At 39.2% G+C, this 19,229-nt stretch overlaps 2 protein-coding genes across 8 annotated transcripts; both read left to right on the top strand.

The window, feature by feature from the left end:
* Nucleotides 1–606: 606 nt before the first annotated feature.
* Nucleotides 607–13,728, top strand: ythdc1 (YTH N6-methyladenosine RNA binding protein C1). 7 transcript variants are annotated; one of them, XM_062988484.1, is made up of 18 exons: nt 607–757; nt 2,062–2,163; nt 2,663–2,928; nt 3,059–3,449; nt 4,215–4,304; nt 5,356–5,409; nt 5,503–5,597; nt 5,881–5,989; nt 6,328–6,445; nt 6,547–6,631; nt 6,813–6,982; nt 10,445–10,524; nt 11,167–11,203; nt 11,297–11,336; nt 11,621–11,656; nt 12,030–12,095; nt 12,190–12,348; nt 12,797–13,728. In XM_062988484.1, the coding sequence occupies exons 1-18, from the start codon at nt 730–732 to the stop codon at nt 13,016–13,018; spliced, it is 2,148 nt and encodes a 715-aa protein (XP_062844554.1). In that variant the 5' UTR covers nt 607–729; the 3' UTR covers nt 13,019–13,728. The 7 variants fall into 7 exon arrangements, with proteins under 7 accessions (XP_062844554.1, XP_062844557.1, XP_062844559.1 ...); XM_062988482.1 differs by lacking the exon at nt 607–757 and adding an exon at nt 1,337–1,386; XM_062988483.1 differs by lacking the exon at nt 607–757 and adding an exon at nt 1,338–1,386 and having other exon boundaries at nt 11,624–11,656.
* A 1,470-nt stretch (nt 13,729–15,198) lies between these two features.
* dnajc25 (DnaJ (Hsp40) homolog, subfamily C, member 25) lies at nt 15,199–19,229 on the top strand. Its single transcript, XM_062988320.1, has 4 exons — nt 15,199–15,557; nt 16,731–16,883; nt 17,582–18,052; nt 18,683–19,229. The coding sequence occupies exons 1-4, from the start codon at nt 15,249–15,251 to the stop codon at nt 18,803–18,805; spliced, it is 1,056 nt and encodes a 351-aa protein (XP_062844390.1). The 5' UTR covers nt 15,199–15,248; the 3' UTR covers nt 18,806–19,229.

Below are 19,229 nucleotides of genomic sequence, written 5' to 3'. Positions count from 1 at the left end.
AAGGTCTGGCATGTTTTTTGTGTCTGTTTGGGTTTCCACTGGGTACTCCAACTCCCAAGAACAGGTGGGTAGGTCATTTGTGGTGATGACCTGCGAGAGACTGACATCATGTCCAGATTTTATTCACTAATAACATTTAAGATAATTGAAGGTGAATAAAACCTGAGATTTAGATTTATCAATCTGGCAACCTTCCACACAGCCAATTAAATTACTGCGCTTCTAAAGGAGGGATTTGTGAACAAACGTGTTTCGCTGTTACCTGGCAACCCTCTGCGCAGCCAACGTTGAAACGATTCAATCTTTTCAGTGAGTCATATCAATAGATTCAGCTCGCCAGTGAGGAGTCGACTCTTTCGGATCTCAAGTTGGTGTTCAGGGGCATCGCTGTCTTTGCCAAGATAATCCATGCTTGTTTGTAATTAAAAAAAACAACATTTTATTTCATTGTTTGTTACATAAACTTTTAATCAAATGTCAAACCGAAATATACTGCTTTTAATCATTAAACAAAAAGAGTCAATTCAAAGAGCCGATTCATTATAGAACGATACATCGCTAGTGTGTAACAGGAGGAAGCGCTCAGCCATTTTAGAGCAGGGCACGAACAAAAACATTTAGCCGAACGTCGTTTTTGTCAAATGTAGGTAATAACTAGTCGTCCAGAAGGTAAAAACGGTGTCAGAGGAGACACAAAAACTCAAGAAGAACAGAGAAAGACTGTTGAAGATGGCGGGAGACCGGCGGGATGATAAAGGTAAAGTTAAACGAATGTGGCGAGCTAATGTTAGCATGTTAGCTCTGCGGCAAGCTTTCACACCTTTGTCTTCTCAGACTGGATTTTTGCTTCTCCCAAACTTTGCGTTGTTACTTTAGTGTTTAAATACACAAATGCTCTCAAAGATTGTTTAGATTATTGCTAGTGTTGCCTTAAAAAGATGGTGTAGTTGTTTTATATGGTTTTATGAGGCTGTACCTAAATGATAGGAGCAGCCGAGCTAACTAGCAGGCAGCTACATTCAAAACAAATCCACTTTAACTGCAGGGCGTCTATTGTTACAATAATTTCTGGTAAACAGATTAACAGTAGCATAGAGTAAAGAATCAAAGAAGAATTAATGAGGAATAAGTTCGGTAAAGATGACTGAACCAAAAGTAAAACGAAAATCGAAAATCCAGTTCATTCCAATAGATAACACGAGCCAACCACGTTCAGAGAAAATGTAACAGACAAGATCTACTATTAAATTGCTTTAAAAAACTTTACATCATTTTAACAACACAGAGAATCAAGAACACATTCTGGAAGAATTTAACAGACACATACACATAAATATTTAATCGTGTATGTAGTAATGACACAAAAGTCATCAGAATATTGTGAAGGTAATTGTGTTTTTCGTTTCTTAAATCTCAACAAATTGTTATTATTTTATTATAACAGAAATGTGTAAAATGGTTAACTTTAAGTTGATGTCAGATAAGTGCTTTCATAAAAAAAACAATAATAAGAGCAAATCTAATGATTTGAATAGGACACTCTACAGACCTTACTTATACCATAAATGTTCTAATCTGAACATTTGGGGTTTTAGAGAAGCATACAGTGTCTTTAATGCATCATCTCTTCCCTGAAAGTCTGTGGTAATTACAGCAAGGCAATGCCAGGTCTTGTTCTGCACATACTACAACAGTGTGGCTTTGTAGACACGGTCTATGTTGTGTATGCTTGGCTGTCCTACCTGCAGTCCAGATCTGTTTTCTATTGAAAATGTGGCACAACAGCGACCATGGGCTGTTGAGCAGTTTAAGTCTTTTATCAAATAAGAGTGGGCAAAAATGTAGCAGTTAGTGTCCTCAGATCCCAAACTATTCATAAGTTTAATATATAGGAAAGGTGATGATGTGTGTTGTTTTTATTTTTGTCAGTAATTTATTTGCTTTATTTCTATGGTCTATGAGAACAAATATAAGGGAAATGATTTGCAAGGTGGCTAAAAAGTGAACACTAAAAAACTAAAGAAAATGTTTTTATCCTTTTTCCTTTTTTTTTTGTTTTAGATGGAGAAGTTAATGTTCTGGAGGATATTTTAACTGATGCTCCAGACCAAGATGATGAACTGTACAACCTTGAAAGTGAACATAACATAAATGATAAGAAAGGTATGTGTATTAATGTTAAACAGTTTAATGGAATACATTACACATTGACTTAGAACATGTTGACATTCTTTACTACTTCTAGGACAGCTGGTTATTCGGTCTGTACTTTAGATGTGTAGTTTTTATAATTCAAAACTTAAATCATAACAATGAGATGGCTCTTCTGGATGAAGCAATACAGTGAACTAATTCAGGATTAGTTAGCTTTTCCCAAGATTTTGCAACCTCTCCCCCAGTCTTCACATGGACCTGTGGGAAACACACTAGTGCATAAAGACACGTTTATTTCTCAGGAAAACATGAGTCCAATCTCTGAAAGGACCTTTATTAAAACCATTTTAAAGCTGTAAAGCAGTCCATATAATATGTTTTTATATGAACATTTATTCTTACTCCCAGCAAGTGCCTGTTGAATGCAGTTACACAAATGTAATTTGAAGCCAGAACAGTGAATTAAGTAACTCTTATAATTAAAGTCTACCTTTCTCAAATCTTTAAGGGTCCAAAAGGAAAAGTGACCATCGAGATAGCCACAGTGCGAAGCGGCTTAGGTCTTCTGGCCACTCTACCAGGCCACCACCGAAGAGATCAGCACCTTCCCCTGGAAGCGCTGGGAAAAAGTCATCCAGTGTGAGAGGCAGACACACATCTGCTCACTTTTATGAGGATGGAAAGAGCCATTCTGGCAGAGGGAGATCCTCCAGGGCTGATATATCCAAAGGGCAAAGCAGAGACCATCAGAGGAGAATGCCAGAGCTGAAAGAGGTATGTGGGACAGTTTTAAGTAAAGCAAATGCACAGTAATGTAAATAATGCTGCATTTGTCTGATGTGCGGGTTAATTACAAAAGGCTTTCTTTGATTCAAAAGTGTAAAATAACACACTGTGCTTTCAGAAGCTGCGAAGAACCAGTGAAGACAGGGCCAGCCGCTCCTCCAAAGAAGATGAAGAGGATGTTCAGTCAGAGGAGTACGCTTCTGAGCACCAGATTGCCACTTCTGCAGGCTCCTCTGAGGGTAATCGCTCCGACGGTGAGGAAGAAGACTTGATGGAGGACGACATGGAAGGAGAAAAAGGTCCAGAGGAAGAAGATGAGGAAGAGGAAGTTGAGGAGGAAGAAGGAGAGGAAGAGGAGGAGGAGTATGAGCTAGAGGATGGTGACCAGCAGGAAGAAAATGAGCAGAATGATTACGACACACGCAGTGAAGCTAGCGACTCCCAGTCAGAATCCGTCTCTTTCTCGGATGGGGAATCGGTACATTCAGCATCAGGCTCTGAGGCCTCAGGTAAGCTGCTGATTCTCTCAGTACCCTGTGTTTACATGCAGCTGAGTGCTCTGACAACTCAGAGAGCAATCGGTAGTAAGTTTGATCCGATTTAAACTGACCTGCTGTCCGACATCGTTCGGAACGTAATAGCTCGAAGTCGGAGAGAGAGCTCAAAAAACACAGTCTGCTGTTACCTTTTAGCTTCAGACTGCAGTTCATTCTGAAACCATCATGACTATGCCCTACTGCTTTCTCTGAATGGTTAAAATATAACACAAAAATATAACAGGGAAAATGTGTAAGGAGGAACATCTAACAAGGAGCTGGTTGGACTTGTTTATACTAGGGATGCTACTGATGAACCGAGCCAGTTCAGTTCATTTCTACAGCTTATGGTTCATTTGAAATAGGGGATGTGAAACAGATCGCTCTACAAGCCATACAGCATCAAAAGTCAAATTGCTGAATGGAAACTTAACTGCATGCTCAATTTCTCTACTTTAAACAGAATACTGTAAGTTGGTAAGTTGAATACCATTCAGTGTTGTAATGAAATACAACCTTTCTGTTATGTTGTGACTAAATCTGGAGTTGTGTTGTGAAGTTTTCACTACAGGTTGCTACCTGGATGTGTTTACATTTATTAAAAGATATACAAAACACAGAGCTAGAAATACAAGCCAGATAGATTCATAGGAGTCCTTTATACCCATATATTTATATTTATTTATATATCTACCTATACACTAACAGAAGGGGCGTGTTCTCCCATTTACTGTTCAGATAAGGAAAGGCAAAAGAAGAAGCACGCTAGAGGGATATCACCAATCGTTTTTGATAGAAGTGGAAGCTCAGCTTCAGAATCATACGCAGGTATTAAATTACCCCCAATAATTTAGCGTCTCTATATAAACTCACATACTAATTTATAACCATGAGATGGTAGTCCTGAATCCTTTAGGCTGTTTGTGTAAGCTGACTTGCTTCTGCCCTGGTAGGTGCTATTTAGGTAGTGAATTTAGCTGTACATGTTTGAAGATTTGAGAACTAGTAAATTTCTAGCTAGCAGCAAACCCAATCTAATCTTACAAACATTTTGAGGTCTACACAGACTGAGACTAAATGTTAGGTTTGTCCAAATAGTGTAGGTCACCACAGGTATTCAGTGGCAGAGCAGGTCAGATTACATTTGAATTTAATATAACCACATCGATGCACACCTGTTGGCTACCTGGTGTAGTGTAAATTTCCAACAAAATACAGTTCCAGACTTTGTGTTTTTACTGTCACTTAGAATTATTTTGAAGATTTTGACAGCAGCTATGAACTCCAAGTGTACCTTTTGTTTACTATATGATTCAGTGGTGGGTAGTGTTCTGCAATGATTACTCAAATTTACAATGTTAGTCTTGGTGGTCTTGAGGCTAATCTGGCCCCGCAGTCGTCTTTGTCTTTAAATAATACCTTATAACAACCCTTGAAAATATTTATTACTGCGTCTTTTTAATATGTGGTCTTTGGCTTTACTGAATTAAGCGGCCTAACATGGCATGCAGGACAGTAACATGAACATAAATATTAATACCAGAGCTTACAGTTGAACATACTGATCGAGATGCAAGCTGCAATCTCTAATAATGCACGATATAGTTTCATGTGGTCATTTTTTGTACCATTCTGACATTCAACTCTGATTTATTGGTCCTCATTTATTCCCTGAAAACATGCATCTTATATTGTTTAAGGGTTTGAAATTTGTAATTTTTTTGATATTATTAACACTTAGTTGAAACAACATGAAGCGCTTGACAGAGTTTGATACAGACGTGCTCATAAGATATCCTAACTTCTCCAAATACATTTCTGCTTGGCTTTTTAGTGCTGTTGTAGCAGAGTTTGAATTATTTTTATTTCTTGCTTGCAGGGTCTGTAAAAAAGCATGAGAAGCTGCCATCCTCAGTCCTGGCTGTCAGGAAAGGTGAGTAACTAATCTGAAGAACAAAGACATTGATAAAAAAAATGCTTCTTTTTGTACTGACTTTGTGTCCCCCCCTTATTATTATTAATTCAGATCAAACCAGCAAGCTGAAATACATCCTGAGAGACTCCAGGTTCTACCTGATCAAGAGCAATAACCACGAGAATGTTTCTCTTGCTAAAGCAAAGGTGTGTGTTATGTAACATTTTCTACACACTTGTAAATATTGACCTATACATTTGAAAAACATATGGCCACTATTAAAACCAAGCGGATCCAAAGTCATGTTTGTTGTCTTGGTATAAATTACGTTTCTTGGTCTCTGCCACACACACACACACACACACACTTGTACTCAGCCATGCAAGATAATAGATACAGCAATGCCTGGACCTGTGTTCATGGTAGGAATGATATTGTTTGGTGAAAGTTCAGGTTAGTGGTAAAATGTATCGTTTGCTCTTCTTTCAGGGGGTGTGGTCCACCCTACCTGTAAACGAGAGGAAACTAAACGCTGCATTTCGTTCAGCCAGAAGCGTCATCCTTATCTTTTCAGTCCGGGAGAGCGGCAAATTTCAAGGTGAGTTAGTCTAGGAACTAGACATTAAGGTGGACCTTAGGTATATTTTATTAACTGTACATAACAAAGCACACACTCACTGCCTGTAATGATATAAAAGTGACACAACATGGCTAAAATGAAGTGTGTTTGTGAGTGAATTTGCTTAGTTTACCATAATATTATAAATATTATTGTAGCTGTTTAAAAAAAATAGCCGTGTAGACATACACAGGTTCGTGCTTTAACTATTTTCTTAAACAGCAATCTAGTAGATACATGTTTCAAGCATATTTTTCGGGTGCCCACCATCGCTGAGATCTGCTATAACCAGACGTCTTATTTCCCTTTCCTGTCAGGATTTGCTCGGCTCTCGTCTGAGTCTCATCATGGAGGTTCTCCAATCCACTGGGTCCTGCCAGCAGGCATGAACGCTAAGATGCTCGGAGGTGTCTTTAAAATCGACTGGATCTGCAGGCAAGTGACTTAGTTTCTTTTCTTTCTTTTTAAGTTCAGCATGTAGTTTATGCAGAATAAAGGCGAAGGGATCTTAATAGCTGTGTGGGGTTTTTTTCTAGGAGGGAGTTACCTTTTACAAAAACGGCACACCTTTCCAACTCCTGGAACGAGCACAAGCCTGTGAAGATTGGACGTGATGGACAGGTGAGCCACCCTCGTTTGTGTTTTCACTGCAAAACTCAAAAAGCAAACCTGATGCATCGAATATATCTCGTCGTTGATCTGTTTTATGTAGAGTCTTGTATTTGTCTCAGTAAAGCATAATCAGTATCAGTAGTAATCAGTACACCTCAGTAAAAATGTCCTGTCTGTTCCATGTCTGCAGGAGATCGAGACCGACTGCGGCCTGCAGCTGTGTATGCTCTTCCCTCCGGACGAGAGCATCGATTTGAATCAGGTTATACACAAAATGCGCCACAAGAGGAGGACGCACTCAGAGCCTCGTTCCCGAGGCCGCCCCGTGCACAGAGAGCCCGCCCCCCGAGACGTGGGAAGGTTAGAAATGTTCTTTGGACTGCTAGTGCGCTCATGTGTCACATGATGGGCCAAAGGAAGCGTGTTTTTATTTCCTACTCGTCACCCTCACGCCCTCAGTGAAGAGCCTCAAATCGAGTTGGCCAGAGCTTACGGGAGCCTACAAGTCCAGCGGCTGGCCACGTTCTGCTGCTGTGGTTTCTATTAATGTTCATGCTCATGTGTAAAATCCTAACATTATTTAAACTATGCGCAGTTAGTTCTTGTATGCAGCATCTCTTGCCTTACTTTAGCCTGACAGTGATTTCGTTTAGTTCTATAGCTGTAAGGTAGATTCTCACTGTAGATGAGTCTGTGTTTAAATTTGTTCCAAAAGCCTTTTCTTTCAGGATTTTCCGAGGGAGATAGACCCACTCTAAATGGGACTTTTAAATGGAGCCATAATATATAAGCAGAAGATGGTGCAACCATTTAAGAGGCAAAATCATTGATTATTTAAACAAAAATGCTTTCAAGAGGAGAAAATTGTTGGACTCTTTTACTGGTTTTCCTGTCCTCTGTGAAAACCCTTCATTTTACCCAAAAACAGCATGCCTGATCCCTAATCAGTATCGATAGATGTGTGAGCAAAGCATAGCAGAAAAGAGTAAAAGAAAAAAGAGAGCGAGGGAGGGAAGCAAGCTGAGCCTGTTCTTCTAGCAAGCTCCTGGAAGGTGATAGGCCATAACACTATGGACTGAAATAAAAAGGGACTGTCCCTTAGAGCACTACTATATATGAACTGTTGCTGCTTAAAATGTGCTCAAAATAGCCCCCAGAAGTGGGTCTTTTCTCAACCTTTACCCAACCGATGGAAAAAAGAAGTGGCCCCAAACAGGACTGAGCAAAAAAAAAAAAAAAAAAAAAACCACCTGTGTAAGGAAGTTTGATGGTTTGCTGTTTCTGCCCTCTTTCCCAACCCTTACTGAAGGACTGTGGATGTTGTGGTAGCAAAATATTTCCTTCCCCCTTTCCTACCCCTTTAGGAATTCCTACTCCTTCCTGTCTCTCAGCTGGTGGTAGGTAGGCATTTCAAATCAACTGTGATGGACTGAGCTGGTGTAGGGCAGCAGGAGAATCTGCCTCCACTTCATCCCCCCCCTCCCTATCATTCAGTTTCCGGTGAGGCTTTCATGGACTGTGTACCCCAAGAGAAGCACTTAAACCGATGGGAGGGGGTCCACCATGGGGCTTTATTCTAATGGCTGGAGCTCCTCTTTTTCTTTTCATTTGATTTTAAATGGACTGCATCACACTTTGCACCCCCTTCTTCCACATTACCAGGCCAATCCAGTAAAATGTGTTTGCCAGGCTGTATATGGCTAAAGAGTAAGATGGACTGTTGTATGAACTTTTGCTATCATAAATATTTGCCAACGTTAACAGTCACAAAACTACAAGAAAGCGGTATGTCACACTTTCAAACAAATTCATTTTCTTTTGCTATACAGTTTGGTTTTTCTGGGTGTGGTGCATTAGACTAAAAAAGTAAAACCTGTGTGTACTGGTGAGTGTGGTATAGCTCATTCGACAGGATATATTTACTTACCATCTATTGTTTAATTGCTTTGTAGTAGTAACCCTGAATTACCAGTAACTTTTAAACACATGATCTGTGAACCACAAACTTGACAGACTTGATCTGAGCTCCAGACAAAAAATCCCGATAATATCCACTCTTGCTCTCTTAATAATTTCATCCATCTAATCTTTTTTTAAATGAGATAATTGACTAAAATAATTCTGAACATAATTGTTTACAGTATTGCAATCATTCAGAAAGAAGAAAGAGAAGGCAAAACGACAAATGTTCATGTGCATTATAATTCAACCCCCAGCCTCAGTATGTGGTGTAACTTCCTTTTGTTTTGATAACCTCTAATAAGCATTTTCATTAAGTGTAAAGTGTAAGTGTTTAAATCTCACCAAAGAATCAATTTCAACACAGAAGGCATAACGCTCTATAAGTGTGGTTATCAGTATTTTTTTCTGGAGCTCTCAGTCTCATGATTCATATGTAGATACGTGGTTATTAACTTAAAATACAGGTCAGTGAGTAGAGGATTGTCTGGTGCCAGGACAAGTCAGCTACAAGTCAAATGTTTTATGAAAATGTTTAATGTCGTGTTTATTGAACCAGCATTTACCTCACATTTATTTTATAATTGGACTTGGTTGGAAAAATCTGTGCTCTGTGCCCATATTGGTACATAGCTGTATAGACTTACAAAATCGGTAAACAATAAAGTGGGTAGTATGTACATTCATTAGTCACCTTATGAGTTACACCCACCATGTATTTGCATTTTGTGGACATACAGTTATTGACGGTAGCTCTGTCTGTCTGTTACTCTGCAATGGAAAAGTACCCCCATAGGACTGGATTTTTTCAGCACTGCTATTGCATGACCAAATGTGATATGTATGATGTGTGTATCAGATGTAAGGAGAATATTGTTCCAACCAAACATATAAAGCCAACAGCACCTGTGATCAGAAACTCCTCCACCGTGCAAAAAATATCTGGTCAGTGGGGTCTTTCTAGTAGATTGAGGTGGAGGTAGTGGGAGGTGTACCAGATGTGTAGAGCGACATACAGGCTACATTTACTAACTGTATACCCACAAAGTGCAACCATATAGAAGATGGTTCATTAAATGGACAGATCTATGTACAAGATAGATGTACCTCATGAAGTGACCATTGAGTGTGTATATCCACAGTGACAGTCTGTCACAGGTGTTTTTTAGTAGGAAGCAAGTTGATAAGGCAACATCAGTTGGGGAAACTTATTAAACTAGTGAAATCAGGTGCTTTGTTTGGTTTAAATGGCTGTATAAAGCCACTGATATGTGACATTTATAAAAGGAGTTTCTGTGTTTTTACCAATTTATGGTTTTGCAGTTGCAGTATGCTTTACAGATTGAATATTCAGGAAAAGTGGTTAATTCAGTAGCTGTTTCATTTGCATGTCAAGCTAGCCCAGTAATTAGCAGAAGTTGATTTGATAAAATGAGCTGCTGATGACCGATTACTTTTTAAAAAAAAAAGTGCTAATTTCAGCATCATGTTTGTGTGTTTGTTTGTATGATGTTCTGTTATTCAGATTTTTTTGCATCTTTAAATTAATATTATAATTGGTGCTATAAAGCAGGTTTTCACAACTTTAGTCCTGGAGGCCCACTGCCCTGCAAAGTTTTAGGCTTTTCTTTTTCCATACACATTTGATTTAGGTTATACACTCAATTATAAGCCCATTTATAAACTAGATTTTTTGCAGGGAAGTGAATTCAGAAACACTTCCATAAAAAACACGGTTCTGCCTGACGTTTAAAGGTTGTAAAAGCTACTGTTAATGAATGTGTACTAAAAAGTCTGTTGTAAACAAGGGAGAAATTGTTATGTTCATCGATTATCTGGTACTAACATTCCTGATTCATGTAGGCGTCGCCCTGAAGAATATGACATGCACAACAGGAAGCGGCCCAGGATTGACTATCCTCATGAGTTCCCCCAGAGACCAGGTCAATATCTGCCTCTCAGTTCTAGTTAAAAAAAAAATGTAGTGAGATACTTTGATCTGTAGTAGCACATTGTCAGTTAATGCTTTTATTTGTATTTTGGATGCTTGTCATTTGTAAAAAGGTTTAGTAATTTGTGGTACATTTGCGTTGCAGTAAAGCAGTACTCTCGTCAGGTCTCCCATTCATTTTTTATGAGTTGTGGAAGCAAAAATGAGGCAACGTAAAAAAAAAACTGCAAATGTGGCTGTTCAGTGGCCAGTCAAACTGTTAGTCTTGATGTTTTTCCTGCAGCTTTCATTTAAATGGCTAAACTTTTGAATTGCATAACTTGACAAAATGTCTTTCTTTGCTGCAATGTGATTGTCCTGTTAAACGTTAATTATTTGCCACAAAACAACTGAAAATTAATTTAATCACATGAGGCAACAATATGGGATGCATGTCAAAGAATCTGATGTAAGACTGATAATATTTAATGTACGCATGTAAACTTTTTTTCTATCATTTAGTTTGACTATTTTATTACTACTAATTTTGTTACTACTATTGTGTAATTTCTTTTTTTATTTTGAGATGTTTTTATATATTTTAATCGTACTAATGCTCTTACCATTGGTTATACTTTCTTTGCTGACTATTTAGGTTTTATTCAAGACCCTCGTAATCAGCCAGTGGACAGGTACGGTTCTTGCTCACATCCATAACCATTATTTGCTCATTTGAACAAAAGTTGAATCTTTCATGCTTATTTATTTTTAATTTTTTTTTACAGGCGGTTTTCCGGAGTACGAAGAGATGTGTTCCTTAACGGGGTGAGTCTTTAAACATTTCCTGCTTTCAAAAATGTTTATCACATTTCTCAAGTCCTTATGCTTGTCATTTTAAACATGGTCATAGTTGCTTTATGACTGTGTATATGTCCTCTGTACCTGAACAGCAGGAGTTTTTTTGTGTTTTTTTTTTTTCTCATCATCGTTCTATTATAAAATGGTAGCTTATGTCAGGCTAGCATGCTAGGAACTGTCTTTACCACTTTGAGTGATTCTATTGAGTAAGTATTAATGTGGTCGAGGTATTCACATATCTGTCTGTGTAGCAGCATGAAGATTCATACAGATGCAGAAAAGCTCTGGTTAGTTTCTCTTTAAAACTTTTATCCATCATTGTTAATGTATTTATAATCTGTTTGTTATTTTTTCTATTTAACTATTTACATTGTACATACAGTATATAGAAAATTACATGGAGGGATGAAGCTAATTTAACAGCGAGCCTAGCTAGCGACATTTTGATTGCATTTTAGATTGTAAAACTTCAGGTTAATATACAGTTGTATACAGAAATGTTGGTACCTGAGGCCAAATGAGCTATTTTTTTTTTCTTTTCTGAAGTATTTGTTGCCATGTAGGAGGGTTTGGTCATATTTCTAATTATAAAGGCTATAATAATTCTCATTGGAAACTGCTTTCAAGGTCTTATAGTTTCATGTCCTTTGTTCTTCGCAGTCTTACAACGATTACATGCGAGAATTCCATCACAGCATTGGGCCTCCACCACCATGGCAGGGAATGGTCAGCACACAAAATTCCCCACTCGCCTAATTCAAATATGTTTGCCTGTGTTTACTCTGTTATTGTATTTAACGTCTTTGTTCTGTTTCTGAAGGGACCCTATCCAGGCATGGATCAGCCACCCCACCACCCATATTACCAGCACCATGCTCCGGCACCCCAGACCCATCCTTCGTACTCAAGTCATCACCCTGTGCCCCATGATGCCCGCTTTAGGGAGAAGAGGACTGCACGCTCCTTTTCCACCAGTCTGGTAAATGCTCCCTTGAACTTACTTCATTTTAAGTTCTTTTGGCTACACTGTTTTTATATGAACCTTAAAATTATAGGCTAATAGGAAACGGGTGGAAGACTGGTTTAATGCACTAGTCCACCAGTAGTCCGTGTTTGTATCTCAGCTGTGCTGTCCTGGCCAGGTGCCTACATGGACACACGATTGGCTTTGTTTAGGGAGGAGGGATAGTGGTGGAGCAGGGATTCCTCATCGCTGCAGTAATTAAAACCTCTGATGGCTGGTTGTGGCGCCTGTTGGAATTTGTGCCAATGTAGTCGAAATATCTTGTTGGACAGGAGGGCTTGGCTTGGCATCGACTAATACCAGTTCATTCAAAACTTAATGATCGAAATGTCAGTAGGAGGTTTTATTATTATTTAACCAGAGTTGCTCTGTACTGATGTTAAAATCTTTGTTTGTGTCGCAGCATGATTACGACATGCGTGTAGACGACTTCCTGAGGCGCACACAAGCGGTGGTAAGCGGCCGAAGAAGTCGCCCACGAGAGCGCGAGCGCCAGAGGGAGCGCGACCGACCGCGGGATGCCCGCCGAGAGCGCGAGAGGGAGCGCGGACGCGAGAGAGACCGTGACCGAGATCGCATCAGAGACCGTGACCGAGAGAAAGAGAGAGGTCGCTATCGTAGATAAGAGGTCATATGTACAGCTAGTATTGCATTCGCATTGTTTTGTGATCACAGAAGATTTACTCAGTATGGATTCTCTATTGAAAATCCTTTTTAATTTCTGTTCAGAGAACACGGCCCTTTGGTTCCTGTAGATAATGTGATTTTGATGTTTTTTGTTTCTGTATAAAGCTGAACTGTGTCTCAAACTGTTCCTTTCAAATGTTCTTTTAAAAATATGGACAGTGTTGTACTGGCACTGACGATTATTTGAATCATGCATGCAGTGTTTCTGCTGTGAGAACCAAAAATTTTCTTTTTAATCATTCAACTTCTTTTCATTCAAGGCAGCGTTTTCCATACAAGGGGGAAGAATCTGTGTGTTAAAACTGTTCTACTGTTTTTTCAGCTTCGTAAAAGGTTGCGATCCTGCACATTCTAGTGTTGGTAATATCTGTTCATGTAAATAGACACTAATGGACTGTTGAGCAGTACAGCCGACTGCAGTAAGAACCTTTTATCCAGCTTTATGTTCATGTTCTGAGTAGAGGTGTAAAAAGCAACACCATCTTTATCTGTTAATCACCGCTGAAGAGTAAATGTTATGAAGGTCACTAAACCAACATGCTGTAATGTTGTTTTGTCAGAAAAGTTGCATCTTTTACTGATAGTTTTTGTATTATTAAAAAAAAAAAAAACCTAATCATTGTGTTTTAATAAAGCTTTTTTACATGAGCTCTTACAGCCTTTTGAAGAAAATGTTTGTGATTTTTGAGAAAGCTGTTGAGGTTTACAGTTTAAAAATGACCCCCTTTCCTTTAGTGTTCTCTTCAGATGCACACATGCAGGCTAGTAGATTACCTTCTGATGCTAATGATGAAAGCATGTAAATATAATAATATAATAAAGCTAGTCAGGTTAGTACATATTTCACACTCACACATTAAAGAGGGTGGCTTGGTGGGAAGCACTGTCGCCTCACAGCATGAAGGTCCTGGGTTTGATTTCTGTGTGGAGTTTTGAATGTTCTCCCCGTGTCTGTGTGGGTTTCCTCCGGGAGCTCCGGATTCCTCCCACAGTCTGAAGACGTGCAAGTGAGGAGAATTAGAGATACAAAATTTCCATAACTGTGTTTGACATTAAAAACTTGAACTGATGAATCTTGTGTAGTGAGAAACTACCTGTCCTGTCATGAATGTAACCAAAGTGTAAAACATGACGTGAAAGTCCTAATTCATAAATAAATAACATTTAAAGAGCTTTCTTAACGGTAAAAAATACCTTTCCCTTTAACTGTAATTTACATCCCATCATGCTCTGTGGCCTGTTTACAAATTATAAACAGGACCAGGTAAGAGGAAAAGTTCCATTTACAAACTGTTTAACTGGTTGGTGTTTTGTAGCATTTCTTAAGTTTGTTTGTTAGGATTTAAACGTCATGTTTTACACTTTGGTTACATTCATGACAGGAACGGTAGTTACTCATTACACAAGATTCATCCGTTCTTAAGGTTATATCACACATAGTCATGGACAATTTAGTATCTCCAATTCACCTCACTTGCACGTCTTTAGACAGTGGGAGGAAACCCACACAGACACGGGGAGAACATGCAAACCACACAGAAAGTAGTTCAAAAAGTGGTTGAAACAAATACTAAAATTTGGTGACAAATGCCAGTAGTACTGAGGTACTAACTGTGAGGTTTGGTGAAGAAGGAATTATGGTCTGGGGCTGTTTTTGAGGATTTGTCCTCTAGGAGGCTGTAGAGGACCAATTCCATTTTAATGCCTATAGTCTTGGGAATAATGTGCACATGTCCACAAACTTTTTGACATGTATCGTGCATAGTTATAAAATACAGCTATGCATTTTATAATTTATTAATTTACAAAATGTACAAACCTAATCAGCCCAAATGTCATGATTTACTAGCTTATGTGCAGGTAATGACACAGTTAAAAGTAAAACTGGATCAGAATGTTATGTATGTTGGTACTAACCTGTTTATAACATAATTACAATGTTGTGTGTTTGCTAGGATGAGTTGCTTCTATGTATACTCACCTAACGTTCTTTACATTTAAATACATGCTTTTCTACATATATACAGAATAAATATGTTGGTATACGTTGATTTTAATTCGTATAATAATCGGTTCTCATTCCTAGCAAAATAACCATTAGTTTGTGTCCAGGACTACAACTCCCATCAGCCCCTGCGGCGCATGTGTTAGCGTATTACAGTGCTGACATGGCTGCTCCCATCGGCTGTGCACTACGGTTCTTCTTATGGAGCATTATAGTATTGATTTGGGTGTGCTGTATACCCTGCACCCATGCCCTGATAGAGGGGCTTTACTGCGGTACTCAGATATGCTATGATGTCCTGGGAGTGAGCAGAGACGCTTCTAAAGCCGAGATCGGCCGCGCTTACAGACAGCTGGCCCGCATATACCACCCCGACCGCTACCAGGCTGGAGATCCGGCCCTGTCCGGAGAGAGTCCTCAGAGTGCCCAGCAGAAGTTCCTGCTCATCGCTACAGCTTATGAGACTTTAAAAGTGAGTACCGATGTCCAGCATGCACCACCAGTGTGTGGACATACACCGACGTGGCAGCTGCTCATACACCGACTGTGTGTGTCCACATGAGGCGCTCACACCTTCACCTGAACTCTAAAAGTTTCTGCTCTTTCTAACATTAGAAAGGCTCAGTAAAAGTACAATCCAGCAGCCTTTAAAAACTGCATTGTTTCCCCTTAAAGCCATTTATGAGATATAAAAACAGAAAACACTAGACCAATGGCATCACTGTTTCTATACCATGCAACATAATTATACTTTTATGTTCATGGTGTGAGGGGGCGGCACGGTGGCTAAGTGAGCAGCACTGTCGCCTCACAGCAAGAAGGTCCTGGGTTCGATCCCAGGTGGGGTGGTCCTTTCTGTTTGGAGTCTGCATGTTCTCCCTGTGTCTGCGTGGGTTTTCCTCCGGGAGCTCCGGTTTCCTCCCACAGTCCAAAGACGTGCAAGTGAGGTGAACTGGAGATACAAAATTCTCCAGGACTGTGTTGGACATTAACTTAACTCAATAACTTGTGAATCTTGTGTAACGAATAACTACAGTTTCTGTCATGAATGTAATCGAAGTGTAAAACATGACGTTATAAATAACGTTAAATAAATATATAAATTACAGACTTCTTGGCTTCTAGTTGATGGCTGACCTGGCAGACATTTTTTCAATTAAAAAGGTGACATTTTAAATTAGACAAAGTGGCCCATTAATATGGGCACAGAGTTGTGGCCTGAAGAATAATTTGAATAAACAGGATTCAGACAGACTATACATACACAAATTTAATTTAAACTAAAAGTTATTATTAGCGAAAAGAATAAACAAGCACTTGGAGTTCTTTATTATTCAGTCCAGTCTGTGATAAAGTTCATAGTGCGTTCTGGACATTTTCGGTGCAAACTGATGTTTACTGTAGAGACAGTCTAAAAAGTCAACATGATGATTTTATTACATTGATTCTGAATGTATTTGGTCTGTTCCCTTGTTTGCTGGGTACTTACCAGAGAGAGCGAGTTCCTGACAGTATGGCAGTCGGTCTTGTTGCATAGTGTCACACGTCAACATTAGTTGGTTAATTGGTTTATTAGTAACATCCCTAGGCCCTCTAGGCATGTGGTATGATTTTTCCAGAGTTCATAACTTTTCTAACTTGACAGGATGATGAATCTCGGAGGGACTATGACTACATGCTGGATCATCCAGAGCAATACTACAGCCACTACTACACTTACTATAGAAGACGACTGGCACCCAAAGTGGATGTTCGACTGGTCATCCTTGTGACTGTGTGTGCTATCTCAATTTTTCAGGTATGTTTTTTGGCCAAGATCTTTTGTTAGCCAAGTCAGCCTATTTTTCAGTGTATTTTTAATATACCCTTGAAATTATATGATCATGCCTGCAAAGGTTGTGATTAAAAAGTTTTATTTGATGTATAGAGATTGCTACAGTAATAAAACTTCCATGTGTGCTTTGTTTTACTTATTCCAATGACTGAATATCAGTGCACTTTCTGGCTGTTTACTATTGCTTACTTGAATTTCCCCAGTGTCCCCTAAACAAAGGTTTATACACATTCTTGTTACAAGCTTAACATCACTATAAGCTTAGAGGCTGCCATGCAAGATAAAAGCTACTGCTCCTTCTCTAATCCAATGTCAATGTAAAGCCCAGTTTATTGGTAACAGTGATGCCCATGTTCCAGTGGCTTCTACTTAATGGCAGACCTGTTTTTCATGGTTTCTAAAAGTATTCTGACCATCTGGAACAATGTGGCCCTATTAATATGGGCACAGAGATGTCACCAGGTGTAGTTAATCATAATCACTAATATAAGTTTTTCCTCCAGACATGGAAGTGTGTTCTAATCAATCACAGAAAACAAACTGGTGCAAAAATCATTGATATCCAAAGACATAATATGCAAGTCTATGTAAACCCTTTCAGCAGTGTATTGCCTTTTTATGGGTGAAAATATTAATTTAGTTTATTCATCTATTTTATGTAGTATTACAGCTGGTGGAGCAGCTACACAGATGCCATCAACTACTTAACCACAGTCCCCAAATACCGCATTCAGGCCACCGAGCTGGCCAAGCAGCAAGGTCTGTTAAACCGCACCAAAGAGAAAGGCAAGAACCGGCGATCCAAAGAGGAGATCCGCGAGGAAGAGGAGGAGATCATACGAGACATCATCAAGAACAAAATTGACATCAAAGGTGGCTACCAAAAGCCCAACATCTCAGACATCCTGCTGTTCAGAATCATTCTGTTTCCTTACCACCTGTGTATCTACGTGGCCTGGTACTGCTCGTGGGTCTATCGCTTTACTATTCGAGGTGAAGAGTACTCCGAGGAGGAGAAGCTCTACATTATCCGCAAGCACATGAAGATGTCACAGGCTCAGTTCGACAGCTTGGAAGACCACCAGAAACAGACCTTTCTGGAGCACCAGCTGTGGAAAAAGGAGAACTATGAGGTGGGCTTGTGTGTGGAAATGTTTGGGAATTTTCTGGCAGAATTTTTAGTCTGTGATAGTAATGGGGTAGCAAATGCCTCGTCTGAGACAGGGAATTAAATTACTTTATCTAAAGTGTGATTTTAACTAGAAAAGTAAATCATTATTACAGGCCTGTTATGCTTAGATAATAATAATATTAATAATAATAATAATAATAATAATTAACATTTCTAGAATTGGCACAAATGTGGCTGAGGAATAATTCCCACACAGTCTAACAATAAAGCTTCAGTGTTGATGCTTAACACCAACCATATCTTGCAAATCCAAGGGCTGTTTTTATAGCATCAGTGAACAGTGACCCTGTTCACAGTGTTGTACTTTAGGGTACCATGAAATGGAGAGGGGCATTAATGACCAGAAAATACAGTATGCTGCCACCTGACCTTACGTTTTGGGCATCTTTTTTCTAAAACCATGGCCATTAATAAAGGTTGTTTATGTGCTCCTCCTCAGTTAACCTGTGTGACCTGCATTTTCAAAAAGAACAGTGTCTGGCTTCTTGTGTTTTGAAGGAAGCATGTATTAACACATGATAGCTATAAAACCTGTACATTCTGGTGATAACTGAAGGTTCTGGTGTTGCAGGTTTATAAGAAAGAGCAGGAGGAGGAGATGAAGATAAAGATGGCTATAGACCCTCGGTGGAAGCGTTACAGACGCTGGATGAAGACTGAAGGACCTGGCCGCATGACCTTTGCTGATGACTAAATGCACTCACCTCACACACATGCTTCTGATTACACAAACGAGAGTGAGCGCATATGAAGGAGCACACATGTTTACAGAGCACTTTTGTGTGCATTCTTTCAAAGTTTTTGACTGTAATTCACTGATATGAATACAACTTTAAAGAGAGGGCTGTGTTTGTACAGAAGCTGCTGTAACTGCTGTCTGGCTCTTTGGAGCTCTTCGAAGCTGATCTGAGATCCGTTTTGGAGTTTACTGCAGTTTTCTGTGTTATTAGCAATCAGAGCAGTGCGCTCATCCACATCGCTGCTGTCGTCTTGGCCTTCAGTCGTATAAAAAAGGCTGCCTTTAAGTTTGTTGGTACCTGTTTTACCTCTTTACATATCACAATAATGAAATATTATATTTTTAAACTAATATTAAAGTGACTGTTAAATAAACCCAA

The sequence above is a fragment of the Trichomycterus rosablanca genome, chromosome 26 (assembly GCF_030014385.1).
Source record: "Trichomycterus rosablanca isolate fTriRos1 chromosome 26, fTriRos1.hap1, whole genome shotgun sequence".
Taxonomy (NCBI): Eukaryota; Metazoa; Chordata; class Actinopteri; order Siluriformes; family Trichomycteridae; genus Trichomycterus; species Trichomycterus rosablanca.
Note: the sequence above shows the minus strand (reverse complement) of the source record. Positions and strands in the feature narration are given on the sequence as shown.

Excerpts from the sequence above, each read along its gene's own strand:
- ythdc1 (XM_062988482.1), top strand. The coding sequence starts at position 1,356 with ATGACACAAAAGTCATCAGAATATTGTGAAG. Across the intron at positions 3,450-4,214 it reads ATCAGGCTCTGAGGCCTCAG|ATAAGGAAAGGCAAAAGAAG; the intron begins GTAAGCTGCTGA and ends TTTACTGTTCAG. Across the intron at positions 6,632-6,812 it reads AGATTGGACGTGATGGACAG|GAGATCGAGACCGACTGCGG; the intron begins GTGAGCCACCCT and ends CCATGTCTGCAG.
- dnajc25 (XM_062988320.1), top strand. The coding sequence starts at position 15,249 with ATGGCTGCTCCCATCGGCTGTGCACTACGGTTCTTCTTATGGAGCATT. Across the intron at positions 16,884-17,581 it reads GTGCTATCTCAATTTTTCAG|TATTACAGCTGGTGGAGCAG; the intron begins GTATGTTTTTTG and ends TATTTTATGTAG. Across the intron at positions 18,053-18,682 it reads GGAAAAAGGAGAACTATGAG|GTTTATAAGAAAGAGCAGGA; the intron begins GTGGGCTTGTGT and ends CTGGTGTTGCAG.